Source organism: Gorilla gorilla, chromosome 20 (genome assembly GCF_029281585.2).
Source record: "Gorilla gorilla gorilla isolate KB3781 chromosome 20, NHGRI_mGorGor1-v2.1_pri, whole genome shotgun sequence".
NCBI classification, from domain to species: Eukaryota; Metazoa; Chordata; class Mammalia; order Primates; family Hominidae; genus Gorilla; species Gorilla gorilla.
This window is the reverse complement of record NC_073244.2, coordinates 53,492,166-53,516,930: the sequence shown is the minus strand read 5'-3', so window position 1 is coordinate 53,516,930 and position 24,765 is coordinate 53,492,166. Positions and strand designations below refer to the sequence as shown.

Below are 24,765 nucleotides of genomic sequence, written 5' to 3'. Positions count from 1 at the left end.
AGTGCCTGGGGAGTAACGGTTCAAACAAAGAAATGAATGAATGAATGAATGAATGAACAATTGGAGGGAGGCGCAGAGGCACAGACCCAGGAAGTCAACGCCAGACAGCACAGAGAGTTCCAGACGCCATGCCAGGCCCCACCCCGCCATCACACACACAGATCTCTTCTTAGATAATATATATTAAAAAATAAACCTCCAATTCAGGGTATAAAAACAGAGCGAAGGCACTTGGGGGTGGGGGTGGAGGGGTGGCCCCCACAGGCAATACTGAGATGGCCCGGGTCACCGTGGTGCCCTCCAGAATGGAGCCCTGAGTCCCCCAAGCAGAGGGCAGGAGGGAGAGATGGCCGAGGCTCATGCGGGGCCAGTAACCCCAGCTGGGCCCCTCCCAGGCGTGGCCCACAGCTCCCTCTCCTCAGGCCCTCGGGGTGTGAGATGCTGCGGCAGCTGTGTGGGTGGGGGTGCTCCCTCACGTCCTCTCCCCCATTCCTCTCCTTCTTGCAAAAGGCCTGGGGGATGTAGGAGAAGAGGGGAGACGGGGAGAGATGGAGAGAGAGACAGGGAGAGACAGACACAGAGACAAGACAGGGAGAGCAGAGAGAGAAGGGGAGGTGGGGAGAGGCAGGCGGGCACAGAGACAGAGAAACAGATTATCAGAAACAGAGACACAGAGATGAGAAACACGAGGTGGAGTGGGGAGATTCAGAAAAGACAAAGAGGGAGATGGACAGAAGGGGCTGTAGGGATGCGAGCTCTGGAAGGGGACCCTCCTTTCAGGACAGCGCCCTGGCCCCCAGGTGCCCCACTCACCTTCCTGGGCGGGAACCTCAAGTGCAGCCAGGCTGGGGGACAGAGTTCCCCCCAAGCTGAGACAGGAGGGGTCTCAGGCGGCAAAATTCCTCCTCCAACTCCTGGTGGGGTGGGGGTCATGGATGAGGGGGGCCCCTTCCTTCCCCGGCCCACTCAGGGCACCCCTGGCCCGTCCCGCCCCACCTCCAGCTGCTTCATGGTCTCCTCCAAGCTGAGCAGGTTCTCCTGGATTTCCTGGGTCCGTGCTGGGCTCAGGGGGCCGCCCCCTGGGACCCCATCCCCATCTCGAGGAGGCCCCGCCCCATTGTCTTCCTCCGCCGGAAACAGAAGCTGCTTCAGGGACAGCACTGGCCAGGGGCAAGGGGGGGCAGAGTCAGGAGACCAGGGGGCTGGGCTGGGATCTGGGATGGGGGATTCCGAAGGGGATGTGTAGGGGCTGGAGGTGAAGGTGGGTGCCAGGCAAGGCTGAGCAGATGGGGTTCAGGGATCCAAAGGGAGGTGAAGTGAGGCTGGGTTTAGGGTTGGGACAGGGCAGGAAGGTACTGAAGACAGAGATGTGTTCAGGAAGAGGCTAAATATAGAATCAAGCAAGGGATGGTGGCTGCAGAAGAGGGACGTGGGCACCCAGGACAGTGGTGCGGGCTGGGTGGGTTTGGAGCATTTGTTTTCTGGCAGCTGGGCATAAGGAAATTTTTGACGTGGAGAGCCTTGTTCTAGTTGGAACAGAGGCACTGTTTGGGCTGGTGGCCACCCTGGAGGGGCAGGGCTGGGCTACCTTTCCGAAGGGCCGTGGCAGCGAGCTGGCCCTCGGGGCCTGGTCTGCAGAAGGGCAGGAGGTCACTGAGGATTCTCTCGGTCCGGGCTGGGTTGGGGAACAGGGAGGGAGCTCAGATCCTGCCGGGCCTCCTGTGGATGCCTCTCTTCACCCGGCAGCCCCAACCTGGCCCCTCACCCAGCATCCCTCTGGTCTCACCATCAGCTGGAGACGTCTCTCGGCCACCATTGCCGTTCTCAGAGCTGCTGAGGAGGGGTTCTCGGGTGCTGAAGGGAGGAAGTGCTGGGTGACCCCACACCCCTGGCCCTGGGGGGCCGCAGGGGCAGGGAGACAGAGAGCTGGAGGTGGGGAGGCAGGGAGGTCCGGAGACAGAGACAGAGGTCGAGGCCGGGAGACAGGGAGACAGAGAGGCCCAGACAATGGAAGACACAGAGGCCTGGAGACAGGAGACAGACGGGGCAGTGGTGGGATCGGCACATGCGCACACACACACATGCATGCACACGCTGTCACACACATGCACACATATGCATACACACCATACACACACACACATGCACACGCATACATGCATGCATACACACACTATATATGCACACAGTCACATACTTGCGTACAGACACACATGTATGCACACACATGCATTCACACATGTGCATGCTCACACAGAGACGGTTCTGGAGTTGTGGAGGGAAGCCTGCCCCGCCTTCCGGCCCCACTCCCTGAACCTCCAGCTCTCTCCATGGCCCCCCTCACCTGCTCGGGCTGGGCCGGGGCTTAGGGCGAGAGGCAGGGGCAGGGACTTTCAGGGATCCGGCAGTCTCAGTGATGAGGGCACACCAGCTGGGGAGAAAGGCCAAATCCCTGGGCAGTCAGAGCCCCCAGACCCTATGCCGGGGCCTCCCCACAGCCCTCCTGTCCCTGGGAACCCAGAAACCTGGGCGTCCTCCACCCACACTCAGAACTCAGACCCCCCCTCACTTTTTCCGCTCCGACACAGTCTGTGCCACCAGCTCGTATATCTGGGCCTCCTGGTCCCAGGTAAAAAGGACGTAGAAGGCTTTGTGATCTGCAGGGAGAGAGGGAGATGGGGCTCAGAGCCCAGGTCCCCCCAGTGCCTGCCCCTCCCTGAGCACAAGCTGGAGAAGTCACCCACAGTGGTGGTGCTCTCAAGGCTCCCATGGCTCAACTCACCACTCACTGTCTGCTAATATCCAGGGCCCGATGTGTCCTCCTGAGCCCCACCTCTCACACCTCCTTATGGAATCGGGCATATACCCTGGCTTACCTAACAAAACCCCTCCAGCCACTCCCACCCTCCAGCCGCTTCCAGTGTTTGTGGCCCTGGTGCAACTTCCTAGTAGTATGTTTACAAATCCCTCCTCACTGGACTCCTGGCCTTTCTTCTCGTTGTTTACACAAGACACGCCTCTGTGCAAACACCTGCAGCAGTTCCTACCTCACTTATAAACCCGCTAGGCCTGGCCCCGCCCTGCCCACCTCCACCCACTTCTCAACCTCTTTGCTAGAATGCTGGCTCCCTGGCTCTCTAGAGGGTTCTGCTCCCCACTCCACAGGCAGCTCTGCCCAAAAGAGACACCCTCTGCCCTGGGCCATGCAGTGGCTGCACTCACCGGTGGCCACCTCGCGGGTCATGGCGGAGGTGAGCCGCAGCACGGGCCGCAGCATGGTCTTGCCATCGGGCGTGGGCGTCAGTGTCCGGCTATGGGACTTGAGCAGCAGCCGCTCGTCCTGGCGCTGGAGCAGCAGCAGCAGGTCGTCCAGCAGCAGCACATGCACCTCTACAGGGCAAGCAGTGCTCACACGGCGCGCCCCCGTGCGACCCCCTCCCCGCCCTTGGCTCACTGCCCCAACACCCTGCACTAGGCAGCTGCTCTGGCACTCACCCACTGCCTTGTCCTTAGTCACCCGCCACGTCAGTGGGCCCTCGTGGACCAATTTCTTCTTGGTGATGTCCAGGTTCTGGGGCAGGAGGGGGTGATGGTTCGTGCAGGTTGGCAGGGTGTGATTGGGGTTGGTGGGGAGGGGAAGGGCAGGGCAGTGGCCGGGGATGACCACAGGCTGGGGATCATGGGATTGGCATGAGGTGGGGGACACAGCTCTCGCTTCCTGGGTGTATTATGGGATGGGCAGGACAGGCTGGGGGCTGTATCACGGAATCCCCTGGGCCAAGGAGGAGGGGGGCGGGGGAGGCAGGAGGGTACGGTCACACCTTGAACTCGCTCAGCATAGGGTCGCTGCTCTGCCGAAGGTGGGACAAGTCCAGGCGCCGCTGATAGTCCTTGAGCCTCTGGGGCAGAGACGGGAGCATTATGGGGACAAGCTAAGTGCTGGGGCTGACCTGCAGTGACCCACATTGGTAAGATGAGAGCCAAGACCAACTTCTGATGGGGGCAAGCTGAGGGTTGGGCCTGACCTCCAATGACCCTGAGAGGGAGATGCTGAGGGCCAAGCCAACCCCTGGACACACAGTGACCCTTGAGGGAGACAAGCCAAGGGGTGGGGTGTGACTTCTGGACAGGCTGAGGTAGGGTCCGCCCCCTGCTCTCACACCATCCACTGTCCCGGGTGTGGGGCCAGCCCAGGCTCACCAGCAGGTCCTCCATGTCACGCACGGCTTGGTTGACGTGGTGTAGAATTTCCCGGCAACACTCGGCTGCCAGCTCCACTTTCTCCCGTTCTGTGGGCTCTTCTGCAGGCAAGGGAGAGAGCAGCTCTGGTGAACCCCTGCCCTGGAGGCTCCAGATTGGGCAGCCAAGGTTAGACAAAGGACAGCTGGCCGGGCATGGTGGCTCACGCCTGTAATCCAAGCACTTTGGGAGGCTGAGGCGGGAGGATAGCTTGAGACCAGGAGTTCAAAGCCAGCCTGGGCAACATGGCGAGACCTCGTCTCTAAAAAAAAAACTAAAAAAATTAGCTGGGCATGGTGGTGTGCCCTTGGGGTCCCAGCTACTTGGGGAGCTGAGGTGGGAGGATGGTAGATCCTGGGAGGTTGAGGCTGCAGTGAGCTGTGATGGTATCACTGATGAAAATGAGTGAGAAAAAAAATGTAAAAAAAAAAGAGGAGAGCCGAGGCCCAGAGATCCGGGCCCGCGGTACCTGTGTTCTGCCCGATGCTCTGCAGGAGCAGGGGGTACTTGGTCAGCCGCTGCATCTCCGTGGGGATCATGTCCTTCAGCTGCAGGCGGCGGCACCGCGGGCGGCTCTCAGCTTCCTGCGGGAAACATGCTGGCGTTGCGATGGCCCAGGCTTTGGGCTCACCCCAGGGCTCAGGCACCTAGGAGTCTGGGTCTCCAGGCCCCTCCTCCCTGGGAAGCTGGAGTCCAGACCCCATCTCACCTGCACGAAGGCACAGAACCGAGGGTCCTTGCGTTGCTTGGCTTTGAGCTGCTCTAAGGCAAATGACTGGCGGCTGCAGAAGCGGGAGGAGATTTTCTGGAACCAGGAGCCCTCAGCACCATCAAACTACAGCGAGATTCAGGCCAGGCAGGTGTCTCAGTGGGGATGGGCAAGAACAGGGACTAAAGTACGACAGGCTGGAAGCCCAGACCCTGGGACTGGAGTAGGGTGGGCTCAGGACCCGCCCCGGGCCTGAATTCCACGTGTCTAGCTGGGAGGAGCGGGAGGGCTGGGCATCTCACCCGGGCCAGCAGCACGTCTCCGATCTCCTCGATGAGGTAGCCACTCTCCTGCCTCCGCTTCATCAGGCGATCGAGGAACAGGGCTGCGGGGGCAGGAGGAAAGGGATGCTCCACCAGGGTCTGGAAGATGCTGTGCAGGGCCTGCTGCAGTGTGGTGGGGGTAGGGCTGCAGGTGTGTCTGTGTCTGATCCTCGGGACCGGATGGCGTATCTGCCCCCACCCCATGTGAACCCTGGGGTTCCCGAGCAGGTTGAACCCAGGGCTAGAACAGAGCTGGCCGTGGGGCAGTGGGGTACACAGAGGGACCCTGGCTCTGCACTCACAATGCACCTCGATGAGCTCGTCCAGGCTGGGGAAGATGTTCTGCAGCTCCTCCAAGGGGAAGAACAGGCATTCTGCCATGGGCTGGAAGAAGAGGTCGTGCAGCACCCGCAGCATGCGCACGTGGGCCGCCTCTGTCACCAGCAGCTCTGCAGGGCCACCAAAGCAGGAAGCACATTGGGGAGGGTGCAGACTAGGGGGCATGACCTCATGGGCAGGCTAGAGGAATGAGGCAGAGCAGGGAGGAAAGCTTCCTAGAAGTTGGTGGGAAAAAACTCTCTCTGGCTAGCCATGGTGGTTCACACTTGTAATCCCAGCACTTTGGGAGGCCAAGGCAAGAGGATTGCTTGAACCCAGGAGTCCAACATCAGCCTGGGCAACATGGTGAAACCCTGTTTCTACCAAAAATTTAAAAAACAAAAAAAATTAGCCCAGGCATGTTGGTGTGTGCCTGTAGTCCCAGCTACTTGGGAGGCTCAAGTGGGAGGATCCCTTGAGCCCAGGAGGTTGAGGCTGCAGTGAGCTATGATGGCATTACTGCACCCCAGCTCAAGCAACAGAGTGAGACCTTGTCTCAAAACAAAATGGCTGGGCACAGTGGCTCATGCCTATAATCCCAGCATTTTGGGAGGCCGAGGCAGGTGGATCACAAGGTCAGGAGTTCGAGACCAGCCTGGCCAACATGGTGAAACCCCATCTCTACTAAAAAAATACAAAAATTAGCCAGGTGTGGGGGCGGGCTCTTGTAGTCCCAGCTACTCGGGAGGCTGAGGCAGGAGAATCTCTTGAACCCGGGAGACAGAGGTTGCAGTGAGCTGAGATCACACCACTGCACTCCAGCCTGGTGACAGAACAAGACTCCGTCTCAAAAAAACGAAACAAAACAAACAAATAAAAAAAAAACCTCTCTGGGTGGAGTCATTTGCCCTCTTAAATAGCCACTGAGTGGCCGGGTGCAGTGGCTCATGCCTGTAATCCCAGCAATTTGGGAGGCTGAGGTGGGCAGATCACGAGGTCAAGAGATCAAGACCATCCTGGCCAACATGGTGAAACCCCATCTCTACTAAAAATACAAAAATTAGCCAGGAGTGGTGGCGGGCACCTGTAGTTCCAGCTACTCGGGAGGCTGAGGCAGGACAATCGCTTGAACCTGGGAGGTGGAGGTTGCAGTGAGCCGAGATCGCGCCACTGCACTCTAGCCTGGGCGACAGAGCGAGATCGTCTCAAAAAAAACAAAAAACAAAAAACAAAAAAAAAAACCAGTGAGGATTCCTCAACCCACTGCCTTTCCCTTTTCGCTGTGGCAGCTGGCCAGAGTGACCAATGGTCCTCATTTGCCAGCCTGGGCTTTCAGTGATAAAACTGTGAATATCCTGAGCAAATGGGGACAAGCTAGTCATCCCACCTGCCAGCAAGCTTGCAGCCTAGTGTCTAACCATCAAGCCACATTAAACAGTGGTTGACAGCCTCAGATCCGGGGACCCCCACATCCCCGGAGGGCATATGTGTGAGTTTCAGGGGCCCTAGAAGTCCCCTGAGACTAAAAGCACGATTTTGTACATTATGCATATTCTTTCTGGGGAAAGAAATTGCTATCCTGTCCAACGTGATAGTCACCAGCCATGTACAACTCTTTACATTTTCGTTAATTGCAATGAAATTTTAAGTCAGTGCTCAGTTGTATTTAGTGCTTTTTTTTTTGAGACACAGTCTTGCTCTGTCACCTAGATTGGAGTGCGGTGGAGTGATCCGGGTTCATTGCAACCTCCACCTCCTGCTTCCTGGGTTCAAGCAATTCTCCTGGCTTACTCTCTCGAGTATCTGGGATTACAGGCATGCGCCACTATGCTCAGCTAATTTTTGTATGTTTAGTAGAGATGGGGTTTCACCATGTTGGCCAGGCTAGTCTCGAACTCCTGACCTCAAGTGATCTGCCCACCTCGGCTTCCCAAAGTGCTGGGATCACAGGCATGAGCCACTGTGCCCGGCCTAGTGCATTTCAAGTGCTCACCAGCCATAGGTGGCTGATGGTCCCCATGGTGAGCAGTACAAATAAAGCACATTTCCATCTTCCAGAAAGTCCTAATGGGTAGCACATGGCTCATGTTTTTTTTTTTTTTTATCATGTCCTTAGAAGGATCTGTGACCCAAAAAGTACTCAACTACTCCCCTAAAATTTTTGAATAAGTATCTTTTTCACTATGAAGTAATCTGTAAATAAGCTTTCAGTCAAGTCCCAAACCTTTCTCTTGGGCTAGGCACAGTGGCTCACGCCTGTAATCCCAGCACTTTGGGAGGCTGAGGCGGGCGTTCGAGACCAGCCTGACCAAGATGGAGAAACCCCGTCTCTACTAAAAATACAAAATTAGCCGGGCGTGGTGGCACATGCCTGTAATCCCAGCTACTCAGGAGGCTGAGGCAGGAGAATCACTTGAACCTGGGAGGCGTAGGTTGTGGTGAGCCGAGATCGTGCCATTGCACTCCAGCCTGGGCAACGAGCAAAACTCTGTCTTAAAAAAAAAAAAAAAAAAAAAGCTTTCTCTTTTTGCCACCAGCCTCCCTAGCCACCACACAATTAGCACAGGAAAAAAGGAAAAAGACAAAAATGATACACTCATCATCTCTCCATGCAGAAGGAAGCACTGCTAATATACTGATCATTCTCCCAAACTTTCCCCTGTGGGGATCTTTTCTCCCCTAAGCAATTAAGATCAAACTAGTAACAACAATCTCATTAAAATGCTCTTCCTTGACTGGGCCTGGTGGCTCACACTTGTAATCCCAAGACTTTGGGAGGCTGAGGTAGGAGGATCACTTGAGCCCAAGGGTTCGAGACCAGCCTGGCCAACATGGCGAAACCCCATCTCTACAAAGAATACAAAAATTAGCCAGGCATGGTGGTACATGCCTGTTCAGCTACTCAGGAGGCTGAGGTGGGAGGATCAGTTGAGCCTGGGAGGGTAAGGCTGCAGTGAGCCGTGATTGTGCCACTGCACTCCAGCCTGAGAGACTGACTGAGACTCTACCTCAAATAAAAATTAAAAAAAATAAATAAAATAAAATGCTCTTCCTCTGTGCCCAGCACTAGGCTAAACATTTCACACAAATCATCTCATTTTCATGACAATATCTGAGGTAGGAACTATTAATGCCCACATTTCACAAGCAAGGAAATAAAGGCTTGCACCAGAAATGCAGTGTTCTCAACATCGGCACTGTATTGCACTACTAGAAATTTTCGGAAATGTCCCTTCCACAGTGGCATTCACATTCCATCAAAATGCTCTGTGTTGAAACAATCTGAACTTGGAACAAGAGGGAATTTGAAGCTGCCTTCAAGTTCTCCCGATGGTAAATGACACCAAGATGAACATCTCTCTGCGCCTGTCTTTGCCTTTGCCAGAGCTGGACTGTGTCCTTGGCCACAGTGGGGTGATGGGGGCAGTACTCACCGCTGATGACCTCCTGTCGCTTCACCTGGCTCTTGGGCAGGCTGTGCAGGGTGTCTGGGGGGACGAGTTCCCGCCAGCCGGGAGGCTCTTCTGGTTCAAGCTCCAGTCCCGACCGCCCCGGCTCCCCCTCATCTCCAGGCTCGGGGCTGTGGACAGAGGCCTTGTTAGGGCCCCAGCTTGGGCCATCCCAAGAAGCAGCCTTCAACCTCTTAGAGTGTTCAACCCCGGTCAGTGGCCTTGGCATTCGATGCCCGCAGGGTGGCCCGTGCAGCAGACCAGGTCTCTAGATCGGACCACACTAGAGTTCCCAGATCTCTAGAAGCATTCTACCCGCTCCTCCTCCAAGGTCTGTGACCACAGTTGGCCTCAATGACCTCGGTCTCCAACGCCCATTCCTCTGTGACTCTGACAACAATCCCTCCCTGATTCTCCAGGCTGCCTTAGTGGATGGGGGAAGGGAGAGGGTTGACATACGTGGCTCGTCGGGCAGGGCCAAGCACTGCCGTGGCGGAACTGGGGTCCATGTCCACGTCGCTCCGGGAGCGGCCCCCACCCCGGCCCTTAGCCCCGAGGCTGCCCCGGGAAGGCCGGCGGCGGTCACTCACCCGCAGGCTCTCTGAGCGCCCCAGACGCCCTGATAGCCTGGACCCCGAGGCCAAGGACAGAGTCAGGCAGATGCCGGGGACAGAGACAAGGAGAGACCAAGACAAGAACAGAGACGAAGAGAAACCAGGACAGGGACAGAGACGGGGAGAGACCAGGGCAGGGACAGAGGTGGGGAGAGGCCAGGGCAGGGACAGAGATTGGGGAGAGACGAGGACAGGGACAGAGACGGGAGAGACCAGGACAGGGACAGAGACAGGGAGAGACCAGGACAGGGACAGAGACGGGGAGAGACCAGAACAGGGACAGAGACAGGGAGAGACCAGGACCGGGGCAGGGGTGACCAGGACAGGGATCAAACATGCAACAGAAGAGAGGAGAGAGTCAGAGGAGTGGTGGGATTTTAGGGGCACTGGGGTAGTGGGGGGTCTTGGGGGAGGGGGGATACTGAAATTTGATGGGGGAAGGGATGGGGAACCCAGGATGGAGCATAGGACTGACCCCCTCCCTTCCCTGAGGCAGGGGGATGGCAACAGAGGGGGTGTTATGGGGTGGGGAGGATTTCCATACTTAGCTCTTCAACTGGGAGGGTGATGTCCCCACCCACCCCTCACAAGGAGTGAAGGGGAGGGAGTGGCCATGGGGAGAGGGGAGGGGCTGGGAGAAATGGGGGAGGGGCTAGCCCTTCCCCCGCCCAGGGCCCAGGCACCCACCTCTTCCACCTTCTGGGGAGAGAGGGGCACAGGGTCAGAGGTGGGCCCAGATGGAACCTGACCCACCTCCCCGCACCCACCAAAGGGTCCCCAAAGCAGCGGCACAAGGACGGGCAGGAGGCAGAGCCTGCCCCCCAGCTGTAAGGGGGACAGGGCCCCCAGGGCACAGAGCAGAGGGGTGGGGGGTTGAGGGACGGGCACCAGGAGGCAGGAGCGAGGCAGGGGGTGGGGGGCAGGGGGCAGGGGGGCTTGAAAGAGAAGGGGAGGAAGGGCTGCAAAAATGAAAAGTGGCAGGGAGATCGGAGGGGGATGGAAGGTGGGGAAAGAAAACTCAGGTGAGAGAGGAGTGGGGAGGTAAGAGAGGAGGGGGAAGGTGAGAGAGGAGGGGGGAGGTGAGAGAGGAAGACGGAGGTGAGAGAGGTGGGGGGAGGTGAGAGAGGAGGGGGGAGGTGAGAGAGGAGGGGGGAGGTGAAAGAAGAGAGGGGAAGTGAGAGAGGAGGGGGAAATAAAGGAGATGGAAGGAGTGGTGGAGAGGAAGGGAGGAGGAGAAGGATTAGTGAAAAAAGGAAGGAGAGGAAGGAGCAGAGGAAAAAGGAAGGATAAAAGGAAAGGGGGGCAATGAGGAAGCAGGAGGGAGATGAGAAAAGGAAAGAAGAAGAAGGGAGAGGAATGGTGAGACCCAGAGAGCAGCAGAGGAGCAGGGGGAGCAAGAGCCTGGGACAGGCAGGCACAGATGGCAGCGGCGACCCTGCACCCACCCACCAGCGCCCAGTAAGCCACACCTCCCGCCCCTGCACCCCAGCCTGGGCACCTCTCGGTTTCGGCCCCCTCATCGGTACTCTCTGGGGGCGCCAAGGACTCCAGGCTCATTGGGCCCTGCGGGGATGAGTCCCCCAGCTCCAGGGGGGCGTCAGCACCTGTGGGGTGGAGGGAGCAGGGCTGGCTGGAAGGCCTCTGCGGCCACGAGACCCACACTCTGGGGGCCTGGAAATGCAGGGGCTAAAGCTACCCAGTGCCCGGCAGACACCACACGGCTGCTCTGTACTTCAGCACGCGACGGACAGATGTTAAGACCTCTCAGAACATGGCCACTAGGGGCAGGAGCATGAAGATGCAACAGAAGTGGGTGCCCCTGTGTGTCCTGGGTGGATGGGGACCCCAGGCCTAGCAAATAGGTCACAAACATCTCTCCCACCCAACCAGACTGCAGCCCCCTGAGGTCGGGAGGGCCCTGGATTCCGTGCTGCCTCCTCGTCCATTCATCCTCCCCACCCTCTCATACTCCTTTAGAGAAAAGCAAACGGAGGCTAAGAAAGGGGAGTCATATCCAAGATACTAAATAAACACAAGCAGTCAGCAGAGCCGGTGTGTGAGCCCTGGCCTGGCCATGCAGAGATCCAAGGGCCTGAGGCCACAGCAGTGTAAGGATGGTGAGGGATGAAGCTCATGGGGCTGGCGGGCTCCCCACCTAGGGGGCCAGCAATGCAGCTCAGAGGGTGGACTGGTCATGTACTCAGGGAAGGTTCTGGAAAAGGAAGGGTTGATGGAAAACGTAGTCCAAGGGGGTGGGAGACGCAGCACCAGCAGAGAGGTCAGAGCCTGGGAGGAAAGCTGTGGAAAGGGCAAACTGAGGGAAGGGGAAAGTTATGAATGACAGTGGTGACCAGGAGCAGGGAGGAGTGGATGCTGAGAGCAAAGGGGAGGTGTTGCTGGGGAATGGCTTCTATCTGGGGGTGCCAAGGGGGCAGGCAGCACCCCTACCCTGGATCGCCGGGCCTCATGGAGCCCTGGCCCAGGAAACTCTCACCTGGTTCCCGGTCTGGGCTGTCCAGGGACAGAGGGTGCAGAGAGACTCCAGGGGTGTCCTGCCCAGGAGCCCCGATATTCCGGTCCCGAGAGGGCATCCCCACGCCTCCCTTCCGGTCTGTAGCACCTGGCTTCTCAGCTGGGAAGACAGTGAGGGAGAAAGAGGGAGATAAGAGAACAGTAACTCAAATCCACAATCGCCAGAGGATGCAAGAGGCTGTGCTCAGGCCCTTTCCCACCATGACAAGGAGCCCCTTCCTCCCTCAGACCCAGGAGCCCTCATCCCCTCCTCCCTCAGACACAGGAGTCCAGGCCCCCAGCCCCTCCTCCCTCAGACCCAGAGGTCCAGGCCCCAGACCTTCCTCCCTCAGACCCAGGAACTCCCCCAGCCCCTCCTCCCTCAGACCCAGGGGTCCAGGCCCCAGCCCCTCCTTCCTCAGACCCAGGGGTCTAGGCCCAGCCCTTCCTCCTCAGACCTAAGAGTCCGAGTCTGAGCCGCTCCTACCTCAGACCCAGGGGTCCAGGCCCCACGCCTCCCTCCCTCAGACCTAGGAGCTCCCCCAGCCCCTCCTCCCTCAGAGCCAGGGGTCCAGGCCCAGTCCCTCCTCCCTCAGACCCAGGCGTCCAGGTCCCAGCCTCTCCCACACAGGCCCCCAGTATGGATGCTATGGCTACAGGTCCATTACCATCAACCTCTGCTTTGAGGTGTCGAAAATCTGGAACTGAAACGAGAGAGAATGAGACAGTGAGTGGGAGCAGCTGGGGAAGACGGGAGGGCAGAGGCCAGAGCCGCCTTACCCTGGGGCTCTCCCCGGTTCCAGCGGGCGGCATCCAGGATGCTGCTCAGCCCCTTCTTGGTCTTGGCAGGCTCGTCCGACCGCCGGTTCCCCATCACCTGTGAGAGGGCGGGGAGGAAGACCAGGCTGAGCATCTCTGAGACAACAACAAAGCAGAATTTGACACTAGGTGTCCAGAGCCATGAGGCTCCCAGGGCGTCTCTGGAGAGGAAAGGGTCAGGACGGGGCACTGAGGGAAGCACCTTTTTCCGGAAGAAGTTCCTCCCCGACTTCTTGTCTCCACTCTTGGTCCGCACCCCAAGGTGGCGCATGTACAGGCCAATGGCGTTGACCACTGCAGCACTGTATGGAAGGGACAGTGAGGGCTCAACACACACGAAGACACACACACACACACACACACACACACACTCACACACACACACTCTCTCTCTCCCTAGACGCAGAGGCCCGGCCCCACACACACACACGCACACACACACACACGCACTCTCTCTCTCTCTCTCTCTCTCCCTAGAGGCAGAGGCCCGGCCTTCCCATCCTGACCCCACAACTACTTCCTGTGAGACTCTGAGGAGAGATGAGAGGGTTCAAAAGGACAGGGGCAAGGGCTTTTACCCAATGCCCAGGACCCAAGTGTCCAGGCCCCAGGCTCCTCCTCCCTCAGACCCAGGAGTCCAGGCCCCCAGCCCCTCCTCCCTCAGACCCAGGCGTCCAGGCCCCCCAGCCCCCTCCTCCCTCAGACCCAGGCGTCCAGGCCCCCCAGCCCCCTCCTCCCTCAGACCCAGGCGTCCAGGCCCCCAGCCCCCTCCTCCCTCAGACCCAGGCGTCCAGGCCCCCAGCCCCCTCCTCCCTCAGACCCAGGTGTTCAGGCCCCCAGCCCCCTCCTCCCTCAGACCCAGGCATCCAGGCCCCCCAGCCTCCTCCTCCCTCAGACCCAGGAATCCAGGCCCCCAGCCCCCTCCTCCCTCAGACCCAGGAGTCCAGGCCCCCAGCCCCTCCTCCCTCAGACCCAGGCGTCCAGGCCCCCCATCCCCCTCCTCCCTCAGACCCAGGCGTCCAGGCCCCCCAGCCCCCTCCTCCCTCAGACCCAGGCGTTCAGGCCCCCAGCCCCCTCCTCCCTCAGACCCAGGAATCCAGGCCCCCCAGCCTCCTCCTCCCTCAGACCCAGGAATCCAGGCCCCCAGCCCCCTCCTCCCTCAGACCCAGGAGGCCGCACGCCTCTCCCTGCCCCCTCCTCCCTCAGACCCAGGAGGCCGCACGCCTCTCCCTGCCACCCTCCCTGCCCCCCTCACCTCTTTTCTTCGTCGGTAGAGATGGTATGTCTGTAGGAGGAAGAGAGATGTTTGTGACATATTTGCTAGGCCTGGGGTCCCCACCCACCCAGGATACATCTCAGGGTTGCTGTCCTGGGATAGGCAGGGGGAAGAGAGACAGAGAGGGGACACTGTGGAAGGGATCGGGAAGGACTGTCACAAGAGGGAGGGAGGTCTCTCATCCAGGAGGATGGGATCCAAGTGCCAGATCATGGACAAGACCCAGAAATGACAAGGGAACCCCAAAGCTGGAAAGGGAAGACTCGGATTCAAGGTGAGTTAAAACGCCAGGGTAGAGGAAGACCCCCAGTGCCAAGAAATGAACTCTGACCCTGAAGAGGGAACCTGCAAACGGGATGGAACATGCCAGAGGTAGCACGGGTGCCCTGGTGCTGGGGAGGGGCGACGCTCCCACCAGGGCTGGCCTACTCACTGCATCTCCTCCAGGTGCATGAGCAGCCGCTCTGCCACGTGCCGCTCCCGGGCCTCGTAGCTGGCTCGGTCCCGCCCAACCCAAGCCTCCAGCTGGGCCAGCTCCTGCTCCCAGGGCGTCATGCCCATGAGCCGCTTGGAGCGGAAGTCCTCCAGCTGCCGGCCCACGGCTGCCTGCTGGCTTTGTACCACCTCCTGCACGAACCGCCGCTGGACATCCTCGGAGATGAGGTCAGCCCTAGTGCGGTCTGCAGGGACACACATGGGGGCTAGGGTCCAGTTCCCTGGTGGCTTGGACCACGGTCCCCACCCACCCTTGGACTCCAACAGCCACACGTCCTGAGGCTGCTGCCAAGAAGGAATGAATGAATCTCGGCTGTCCGAGCAGAGCATGGGAGTGCGGCCTCCCTCCCCTTGGCCTCCTGGGAGGTGTGGTCCCCGCTAGACACCTCTCCCTCATCCCATCCTTCTCCTTACCAAGTTCAAAGGCGACGTTGGGAGGGACCGGCACCCGGAGAACCTGCTCGAGAGAGAATGGGGTGAAGAGGAGGACTTGGTGTGCTGAGATGCAGGCCGGGAGGACTGCCAGGAACCCTGGTCTAAGCGAGGGTGCTGGGGAAGGCCTGGGTCAGCAGCTGCCCTCAGGGCAGAGGTTGGGGACCGCATGGTGACTCTGCAGGCCCAAACAGGGATTGCAGGGTTGGGGCAGCTTGAAGGTCTCTCACCGCTGTCTTCTCCAGGAAGCTGTGGTAGAAGTCCAGGAAGGCCTTCTTGGCCTCCTTGGGGCCCAGTGAGCCCAGCATGTCGGCATGCAGACAGCAAAGCTGGGGGAGACACACAGCATGACTCTCCGCTCCCTCACCCTGCCTCAAACCACACTCTCCCTTTGAAAAGGGCCTTCCCCACCTCCTGGCCATCCTATGGCTGTGGGACTCAACTGCCACCTCCTCTGGGAAGCACTCCCTGACCTCCACCCCTAAAGCCAGGCCCTGGGTTCCCCTGCAGGCTCCCTGGGGCTGCCATGAGCATTTTCTAATTTTCCATCCTGTGCTATGGTCCTTTGTGGTTCTTCATCATGGTCTCCTCCCGGCAATAATGACAACAACTACTACTACTGTCTATACTGACGGCTTAGTGTATACCAGATGCGGCTCTACACCCTCTACATGCATTAACGTGTTCAATCATAGGGACCGTCATTATCCCCATTTTACAGATGAGAAAACAGAGCTCAAGAAGTTTAGTCAAGCTTAGTCGCACAGCTAGGCTAGGCACAGTGGCTCACACCTGTAATCCCAGCACTTTGGGAGGCCAAGGCAGGTGGATCACATGAGGTCAGGAATTTGTGACCGGCCTGGCCAACATGGCGAAACCCTGTCTCTACTAAAAATAAAAAAATTAGCCGGGTGTGGTGGTGGGCACCTGTGATCCCAGCTACTCGGGAGGCTGAGGCAGGGAGAACTGCTTGAACCCAGGAGATGGAGGTTGCAGTGAGTGGAGATTGTGCCACTGCACTCCAGCCTGGGTGACACAGAGCGAGACTGTTTCATAAATAAATAAATAAATAAAACCCCAAATCACACAGCTACTAAGTGGCAAAGTTAGGATTCGAATCCAGGCAGCCTGTCTCCACTACACTCCACTGCCTGGAAAGACTGTGAGCAGCTTAAGGGTTTGTGTGTGTTGAGGGGTGTTGTAGGTTGATCCATCTGTGTCCCAGATGGTGCCTTGTGCATACTGAGGGCTTAGAAAGAACAGGTGGACAAGTGGGGCTCACTGTCATTCGTCAAGCATTTCCTGAGTGCCCGCCCCTGTGCTGGGTGACAGTGGGGACTCCAACCTGTCCTGGCTCCTGGGGGCTCTCATCTGGGAAATGAACTCATTCCAATGGGAGTGGGACTTTTTCTCCTTTTTCTTTTTTGAGATGGAGTCTCGCTCTGTCACCCAGGCTGGAGTGCAGTGGCGTGATCTCGGCTCACTGCAACCTCCTCCTGGGTTCAAGCGATTCTCCTGCCCCAGCCTCTGGAGTAGCTTGGATTATAGGTGCCTACCACCATGCCTGGCTAATTTTTTTTTTTTCTCGCCTAGGCTGGATTGCAATGGTGCAATCTCGGCTCATTGCAACCACCACCTCCCAAGTTCAAGTGAGTCTCCTGCCTCAGCCTCCCGAGTAGCTGGAATTACAGGTGTGTACCACGGTGCCTGGCTAATTTTTGTATTTTAGTAGAGATGGGATTTCACCATGTTGGCCAGGCTGGTCTTGACCTCCTGACGTCGGGTGATCCACCTGCCTCAGCCTCCCAAAGTGCTGGGATTATATGCGTGAGTCACTGCGCCTGGCCAATTTTCATATTTTTAGTAGAGACGGGGTTTTACCATGTTGGCCACGCTGGTCTCGAACTCCTGATCTCAAGTCATCTACCCACCTCAGCCTCCAAAGTTCTGGGATTATAGGTGTGAGCCACCATGCCCGGCCCCACTTTTTTTTTTTTTTTTCAAGACAGGGTTTCACTCTTGTCGCCCAGGCTGGAGTGCAGTGGTGCAATCACGGCAGCCTCAACCTCCCAGGCTCAAGCTATCCTCCTGCCTCAGCCTCCCAAAGCGTTGGGACTACAGTCATGAACCACCAGGCCCGGTCCTCCTTCTCCACTTTAAACAGTTTTAACACATCTATATCCACTCTTCACACCCCCCAAATATAGCAAAATTCTAAGACAGGCCAACACGAAGCTGCCCAGGGGACCACAGCTATCTCTGATCGGCTCCCCACAAGCTGATGAGGTGAGGGAGCTATGCGACAATAAACCTCAAAATGCCCAGAGGCCACCGGGGTCACCTCAGGCAAGTCCCTGACCCTCTCGAGGCCTCAGTTTCCACATCTGTAAAAGAACATGGTAGTCAGCACGATCCCTGGGTTGATGTCCACAATCTGGTGTTCTAGAAACCCCAAGGCTTGAATAGGGGACCCCCTTGCTCAGAGGGCCAGAGTCTCCATGCATGTGGTTGTGGGGGGAACCACTCTTCTGGAAAGAGAATGTAGATGGGGGAAAGACTGCAATTTCCTAATTTTCTGCATATCTGATGGTTTGGCGTCCGGACGACCAGCCTCTGGTCTTGCAGCTGACATGTTCTTCTTTCTGCATGCCTCGGGCACTTCTCCCCACTCTATCGGTTTCCTTGTTTTCTGGAGGGGTCCACTATGCATGTCCACATGGTGCAGTGCCCTGGCTGTCCCCAGGCTGTCCTCCTATCCTGTGCTGGGCTGGACTGGGTCTTCTTGGGATGAGACCCTTGTCTACAGATCCCCTGACAGCCAGCACTGTGGCCTCTCCCTTTCTAAATCACCTGCTGGGTTTTCTAGACTCTGTGGGTGTTTCTGGATGGCACGGTTGTCCATCCACATCTCCCAGGTATCTTCTGCCTCATCCGGAGGCTTCTGGATCCACAATTGTGTGGTCTGCCTTGTGAGCTGTGTGTGGTGGTTTTCTTGTTTCCAGATCAGGGCCTGCTGTGCTCCCTAGACCTGGGATGGCTAACAGCTTCTTTTTCCCAACCATCAACTGTGAATGACTGCGTGCTGGCATCTGCCAAAAAGGCTTTGGAGAGAAGGATTTGGTCCCCTAGAGTCCACGGAAGGGCGCTGCCACAGGCTGATGGGGGCGCTGCCACAGGCACAGAGTGGGATGGGATGTGGTTTCTGCCAGGCTGCTGGACTCTCTGTGGCTCCGCGGGGTCCTGCCGTGTGTACCCTGCCCGCTGCACACTGAGATCTACCCTGGGCACTTGTAAGCCTGTTGAGGTCACGTGGCATGCTTTCTGGCTCTTGTCTAAAGCATTCTCTCTTTCTAGATCTGGCACTCTGTGTTCTAGATCTGCTTTTCCAGACCCTCCAGGCACTAGCTCGCTGGTTTAATTCACTAAAAGCTGTGCCTGTCCCAGCCCCACCCCTCCCTGTGCCCACCCAGCCCTGCCCTCACCAGGGGTCCTGGCTCAAACTGCAGGGCCACGTGCTGCAGGAGGGCCATGAGGTGGGCTGGGCGCCGCTTCACCTGCTCCAGGCTCTGGAACTGGCTGTTTTGCTCTTCTGAGTTCTGGGGGTGCAGGAAGGGGTGAGTACAATGGGGAGAAGAGGAGGGGCCTTAGGGTTGACCCTACCCATTCCTGGCACTTCACAAGGGATCCAAGCCAGGGTTAGCTCCTGGGAAGTGGGGAATGGTGACAGTGTCCAAAAAATGATGGTGACAGCAAGGGCAGGTGGTCAGGGAGAATGGATGAGACTTAATATTATAATGGTGGATGATGAGGACAGAAATTAGGAGAGAAGAAATTGGGGTCCATGCTGGGGGAGGAGAGAGCAACGATAAGAAATGGGGTTAAGAGTAAGAAGGGTGGGCGTCTATGCTGCTGTGTGGGGTCGGCGAGGTGAGGAAGGAGGTACCAGGGAGATGAGAGGATGAGACAGACCGTGGGAAGAGGCCAAGAAGACAGCATCTGCGGGTGGGAGGGGACCTGGGGCGGGACACTGAGCCTGGGACAGAGCTTTTCCACCCTATCTCCCACTCACTGTCTCCAGCTCGTTCTCAAAATCCTCATCCTCAGCCCCGATGATGCTGACGGGAACCAGGCCAGGCCGGGAGGGGCCTGGGGAGGCCTGTGGAAAGGGAGGGCAGCTTCAGTCCACAGGACTCCCCACCCTCAGCCCCAGAGTCCCCTCACCCCTTGCTCTGTCCACTCACCGCCCCTCGGGCGAAGTCTTCCATCTCCCTGGGCTCTGCAGGGCTGGGGGAAGAGGAGGGGCTGTGGTTAGGAGGGTGGGAGGAGGCGGCCCAGGGTGGTTACTCACAGATTCCTGGCCCAGGTGTGAAGGTGAGTAAACAGCCTCCCCCATCCCAGCCTCCGCAGCTCAATGGGGCCTCTGTGTGGCCACAAAGAGCCCTTCAGAGACCCGCCAGGGGGCGGGAGCCCAGGGACGGGAGCCTTGCGGGGGCAGGCGTTGGAGGCTCAGGAGCCTGGGTCCATGGGAAGGCTGAGTCTGACAGCCTGCAATCTGGGGTCCCTAATGCCCTAATGGAAGAGGGGGCTGGGGGCCTGGACTCCCAGGATGGAGGGACCAGGGGCCTGGGGGCTAATTCCTGAGGGCACAGCCCAGAGGCAAGCGGGGATGGGAGGGTTAGAGGAGAGGCGGGAGAGAAGTGGGGTGCAGGGGTCTCCTCTGGTCTGTGACAGGCCTGGGACAGGATGTTGCCTTGGAACCCACCAGCCCCACTTCCTGTGACAGGAAGTCACAATGGCAAACCCCCAACCCCCAACTCTCCACATAAGAAAACAAAACTCAGAACCCTCCTCCCTCAGGGACTGGGAGTCCCCAAACCCAGAAGTTCTTCTTTCCCCCAGGGACCTCATCTCTTCCCAGGCTTCCAGTCCCAGAAACCAAGTGATGGGGCCTCAGACAGCCCATCTCCAAGGTGGGTCTGTCCCCCTCCACCCTAGGTGCGCCTTGGTCTGTCCGCAGCCAGCTCTCCTTGGCTGTCTGTCCCTTGAATCTGTCTCATGTCTTGGTCTCTTTTCACCCTGTTTCCTGATTTTTCTCTTTCCCTTCCTCCAGAACTGTCTCATTTTCCCCACCATCCCTGCATCTCTCCATCCCTCCCTCCATCTCTCCCTCTCAGCGGTGACACCCCCTTCCTGCTTCTGTAGCTCCGTCTGTCCTGTCCCTGTCTCTGTGCCTCTGTCCTCCCACATCTGGTTTCTGCAGCCACCATCCTCACACCTCTCTGAGTCACGGTCTCATGTGCTGTCTCTCATCTCTCTCCATCCCTTTTTCTCCCCCATCTCTTGCTGTCTTTCCCATCTTTGTCTCTCCTTGAGTCTCCACTTCTCTCTGAGTCTTTCCACCGACATCTTCTGTGTCCTTAATTAGTCTGACTAATGCCACGGAGCCCGTGTCAGGCGGGAAGGAGCTGTGGAAAGAGGGGTGGGGTGGACCAGTGGCGGGGCTCCCCACAGCCCAAAGCTATTTATAACCCAAGCCAGCAGAGACCCGCCCTTCTCCTGCTTTATGGGCCTCCTCCCTAGCTCCCCAGTAAATGGTAACCAGGATTTTGATGATTAAACAGTGATGCTTTCTGGAGTGTCCAAATGCCACCCTGTGGGTCCACCTGGGGAAGGCATCATTTTTATTATTTCCCACAAAGTGTATTGTCCAATATCTAAGCTTGGGCAATTCAAGATTCAAGTACTGTTAAACATTCACTTTAATAAATTTGCAAACTGGCCAGGCGAGGTGGTTCATGCCTGTAACCCCAGCCCTTTGGGAGGCCAAGGTGGGAAGATCGCTTGAGCTCAGGAGTTTGAGACCAGCCTGGGGAACACAGTGAGACCCTGTCTCACTATGAAACATGAACACGGACGTGCTGTCTCACTATGAAACATGACCACGGACGTGGAGGGTGCATGCTCATCCCACTTAGAGGTAGAAACGCTCAACTGAGGCAGGGAGATTTTAAAAAGGCAAAGGAGGGGATACTCATTATCTTTGCAAGTGCTTGGTGCCAGGTCTGGAACTGTGCACTTGCCAAGTTCTTATCTCCTTATTCCTTATCACAATAATAATGAAATGACAGCTGACACATAAGAGACACTTAGTATGTGCCAGGCATGGCATCGCTGGTTTACAGGTAATAACTCATTTAATCCTCTCGGTGACTCCAAGAGATCATTATTATTCTTATCTCCATTTAACAAAGAAGGAAACTGAGGCACAGCTCATAAGACGCAGAACCAGGACTCAGACCTGGGCAGTCGGGCTACAGAGTTTACGCATTTAAAATAAACTGCATTTGGTGGACGCAGTGGCTCACACCTGTAATCCCAGCACTTTGGGAGACCAAGGCAGGTGGATCACTTGAGCTCAGGAGTTCGAGACCAGCCTGGCTAACATGGTGAAACCCCCATCTCTACAAAAGATAGCCAGGTGTGGTGGTTCATGCCTGTAGTCACAGCTACTTGGGAGGCTAAGATGAGAGGATCGCTTGAGCCCAGGAGGCAGAGGTTGCAGTGAGCCAAAATTGTGCCACTGCCCTCCAGCCTGGGCGACAGAGTGAGACCTTGTCTTAAAATAAAATAGGCTAGGCACGGTGGGTTTCGCCTGTAATCCCAGCACTTTGGGAGACCAAGGTGGGCGGATCACGAAGTCAAGAGATCGACACCATCCTGACCAACATAGTGAAACCCTGTCTCTACTAAAAATACCAAAATTAGCTGGGCGTGGTGGCACGAGCCTGTAGTCCCAGCTACTCAGGAGGCTGAGGCAGGAGAATCACTTGAATCTGGGAGGCAGAGGTTGCAGTGAGCTGAGATAGCGCCACTGCACTCCAGCCTGGTAACAGAAGTGAGACTTCGTCTCAAAAATAAATAAATAAATAAATAAAACAAAATAAAACAGAGAGCATTGCTTCAGAGCATGGGGAGCCCCCACCCTACCCTTCAGAAACTAAAATCTGAACCAAAGCTCTGAGACACATCATGTCTTCTTATGGATGCCTGGAAAAGTCACGGGTATGTGGTCACTATGGCCTAGGCAGGAGTGCAAGTTGGATATGGATACGGCTGCTCCACAGAGGCTTGGGGGCTGGAGATGATGGAGGCGAGGAGTGTCGCCTGTTTAGGAGGAGGCGTTTGGGGGAGTCCCACAAAGGCTGGAGAATTATAGGTGAAGCTGTCAGAGAATAGATGGATCTATAGGCAACTGACAAGGCCTGGGGGGTCCAGCAGAGGGAGCACTGCGTGCATGGGGCGCTGGGGGGTTAGGGCTGGTTTAGAAGGTCCATGGGTTGGGGGGCCACATGGGTGTCGAGTTCTATGGAGGTCTCAGGGTCTATAAGGTGTTGAGCAGGTGACTCAGGGTCTCCAAGAACTTCTGGGAGCCTTAAAGAACCTAAAAGAGTCCTTGGAATGTGTAACTCCCCAGATTCTATTTGACACGCAGTGGCTCTAAAGGACCCAGGGATCACACAGGATCATGATTCTATAGGGACAGCTGCCAGTCTGTGGAACCTCTGGAGACTTAAAAGGGGCTCAGAATTCCATAGGGGTGCGTGGTGGGTCCCGAGACCCATGGTCTATAGAGCCCCGGATTCTAGGGGATGCCACTGATCTATGAGGACCCCACGTCTATAAGAAGCCAGTTCTCCATGGGGGGCTGGCAGGAACCTGGAGGGTCTGTAAGACTTTATACGGAATGCGGCGGGTCTACACGAGACCCAAATCTTACATGGACGTGGCGGGTCTTACGCGGGCCCTAAATCCTACGGGGGACGTGGCAGTGTGCACGGCCAGGGATGCCGAGGAGGACGTGCAGAGTCAGGGTCTGACACCCGCTGGGGACCGCGTCCCTCACCTGCTCCAGGTGGAAAGAGAAGCCATCGCCGCCACCGGAACCGAAGCCTCCGCGCGCCGGCTCCGCACTCTCCCCACCCCTGCCGCCGCGTCGCTCTAGCCGCCCTGAGTCCACCTTTGCGCCCAGCTCCACTCCTCCTGCCAGCCGCTCTAGCCCGGCTCCTGCCGGGCTCCGGCCCCGACGACTCTACTCCTCCCGCCGGCCGCTCTAGCGCTGCACTGCGCCACGCAGGCCAGATAGGGCCGCTCTGGCCTGTCTTGGAGGGCCAGCGTTTCCGTATCTCGACTGCCCCCGTCACTCCCCGGGCCCCGCCCCGCGCCCGGAGGTGCAGATGGGTCCAACTCCTCCCGAGTTCGATCCGAGATCTCCTAGTCACCCCAGCGCTGAGCACTCGGACGGCGGACTGGGGCTCCCCGTCCTATTAGTCTCCCCACTTAGGGGACCCGCTGAATTTCCAACCCTCGTACATCAATCCCCTCCGTCTCCCACCCCCACCCCCTTCCTTTGGAACCGGAAAAGCAATAGTCTTGAGTTCCAGCACAACTTTCCCTCTGACGTGCAGTATAATCTGCAAAAAGTAATGACTTCTCTGTAGACCTCAGTCTTCCCATCCGTACAATGGGAGAAGGCCTCCAGCTCTCTCCCTACACCTGTCTCCCACGGTATAATTAATGACCTAGAAAAGAGCTTTCGGAAAACTCTGTCAAATGCACTCCAACTTTCAGCTTCACAGCGGCCCTCGTCGTTGTTGTTATTGTTGTTTTCCTTTTTTAGGTGGCCCTAAAGCATGCGGGGGTTGGAGAATGGCGCTTTGCGGAAAGCACGTGCGAGTTCAAATCCCAACTCCACACTGTCTCACGATGTGCGTTCCCTGGGACGAGTCGGTTTGGCTCCCCGGGCCTCGGTTTCCCCACCCGTACAATGGGAGTGATCGTCCGTTCTCCACTGAGCAGGTGGGAGGCCTTGGCCCCGGCCTCGCACCGTTCGTCCCCACCTATGGGGCACTCGTCAAGTGTGAGTTCTCCCCTCTTTGCTCCCTTTGACAGATGGGAAAACTGAGGCCCGAGGAGGGGCGGCCGCTGGTTCCGTGGGGTCCGAAGGGGGCCCCTCCGCTGCCGGCAGCGCCCCAGCCCCTCCCTCCTCCTCCCCACTTCCCCCAACAGCCGAGGGGAGGAGGCCGGGCGGGGCCGGGGACCGAGTACCTGGTGTCCGCGCGGAGGTGACCGGCGGGGCGCCCGAGGTCGGGCTCGGCGATCCCGGGCCCTGGGTCCCGGCTCCCGCTTCCTGGCTCTGGCGGGGCAGGAAGTCGGGGCGTTTTTCCGGAGGCCCCCGCCCCGCCGCCCCTCCCCGCTTCCTGCCCGCGCCCCGCGCCCGCCCGGCACCTCCGCTTCCTTCCCCTTCTCGCCGCTTGCCCGCCCCTCCTTTCCCCGCTACGCCCGGGTCCCTGCGGGCACCGGCCCCCGCCCCGGCCGCGCCCGAGCTCTCCCCGGCTTTGTCCATCGGTCCGTCCGCCGGGCGCGGGCTCCGCGGGACTCGCATCTCCCGGCTGGGGTCACCTCCCCGGAGGTGCTGGGGGGCAAGCCCTGCTCCCCGTGCGCCCTAGACCGAGCCACGACCTCCCCGGCTTTCCGCGTCTGTGGTTCTCTTGGTCTTGCGCCCTTCCTTCCGCCTCTGTGG

General features: G+C 58.0%; 1 protein-coding gene across 8 annotated transcripts; it reads right to left on the bottom strand.

The window, feature by feature from the left end:
• Positions 1 to 164: 164 nt before the first annotated feature.
• Positions 165 to 24,404, bottom strand: ARHGEF1 (Rho guanine nucleotide exchange factor 1). Of its 8 annotated transcripts, XM_063701378.1 has the most exons (30): positions 23,089 to 24,396; positions 19,427 to 19,469; positions 19,255 to 19,341; positions 18,668 to 18,781; positions 15,416 to 15,514; positions 15,168 to 15,210; positions 14,692 to 14,938; positions 14,238 to 14,267; positions 13,185 to 13,284; positions 12,944 to 13,040; positions 12,832 to 12,867; positions 12,147 to 12,284; positions 11,151 to 11,256; positions 9,498 to 9,665; positions 9,024 to 9,169; positions 5,574 to 5,720; positions 5,251 to 5,333; positions 4,949 to 5,074; positions 4,709 to 4,823; positions 4,201 to 4,301; positions 3,822 to 3,899; positions 3,496 to 3,571; positions 3,223 to 3,390; positions 2,570 to 2,657; positions 2,345 to 2,431; positions 1,787 to 1,854; positions 1,589 to 1,675; positions 997 to 1,160; positions 814 to 914; positions 457 to 512 (listed from the first exon to the last, which is right to left on the bottom strand). In XM_063701378.1, exons 1-29 carry the CDS (start codon positions 23,112 to 23,114, stop codon positions 831 to 833), a joined length of 2,952 nt encoding a protein of 983 aa, XP_063557448.1. In that variant the 5' UTR covers positions 23,115 to 24,396; the 3' UTR covers positions 457 to 512; positions 814 to 830. The 8 variants fall into 8 exon arrangements, with proteins under 8 accessions (XP_055225513.1, XP_055225512.1, XP_063557447.1 ...); XM_055369538.1 differs by lacking the exon at positions 997 to 1,160 and having other exon boundaries at positions 165 to 512; positions 24,291 to 24,404; XM_055369537.2 differs by lacking the exon at positions 997 to 1,160 and having other exon boundaries at positions 165 to 512; positions 23,089 to 23,526.
• Positions 24,405 to 24,765: the final 361 nt, after the last annotated feature.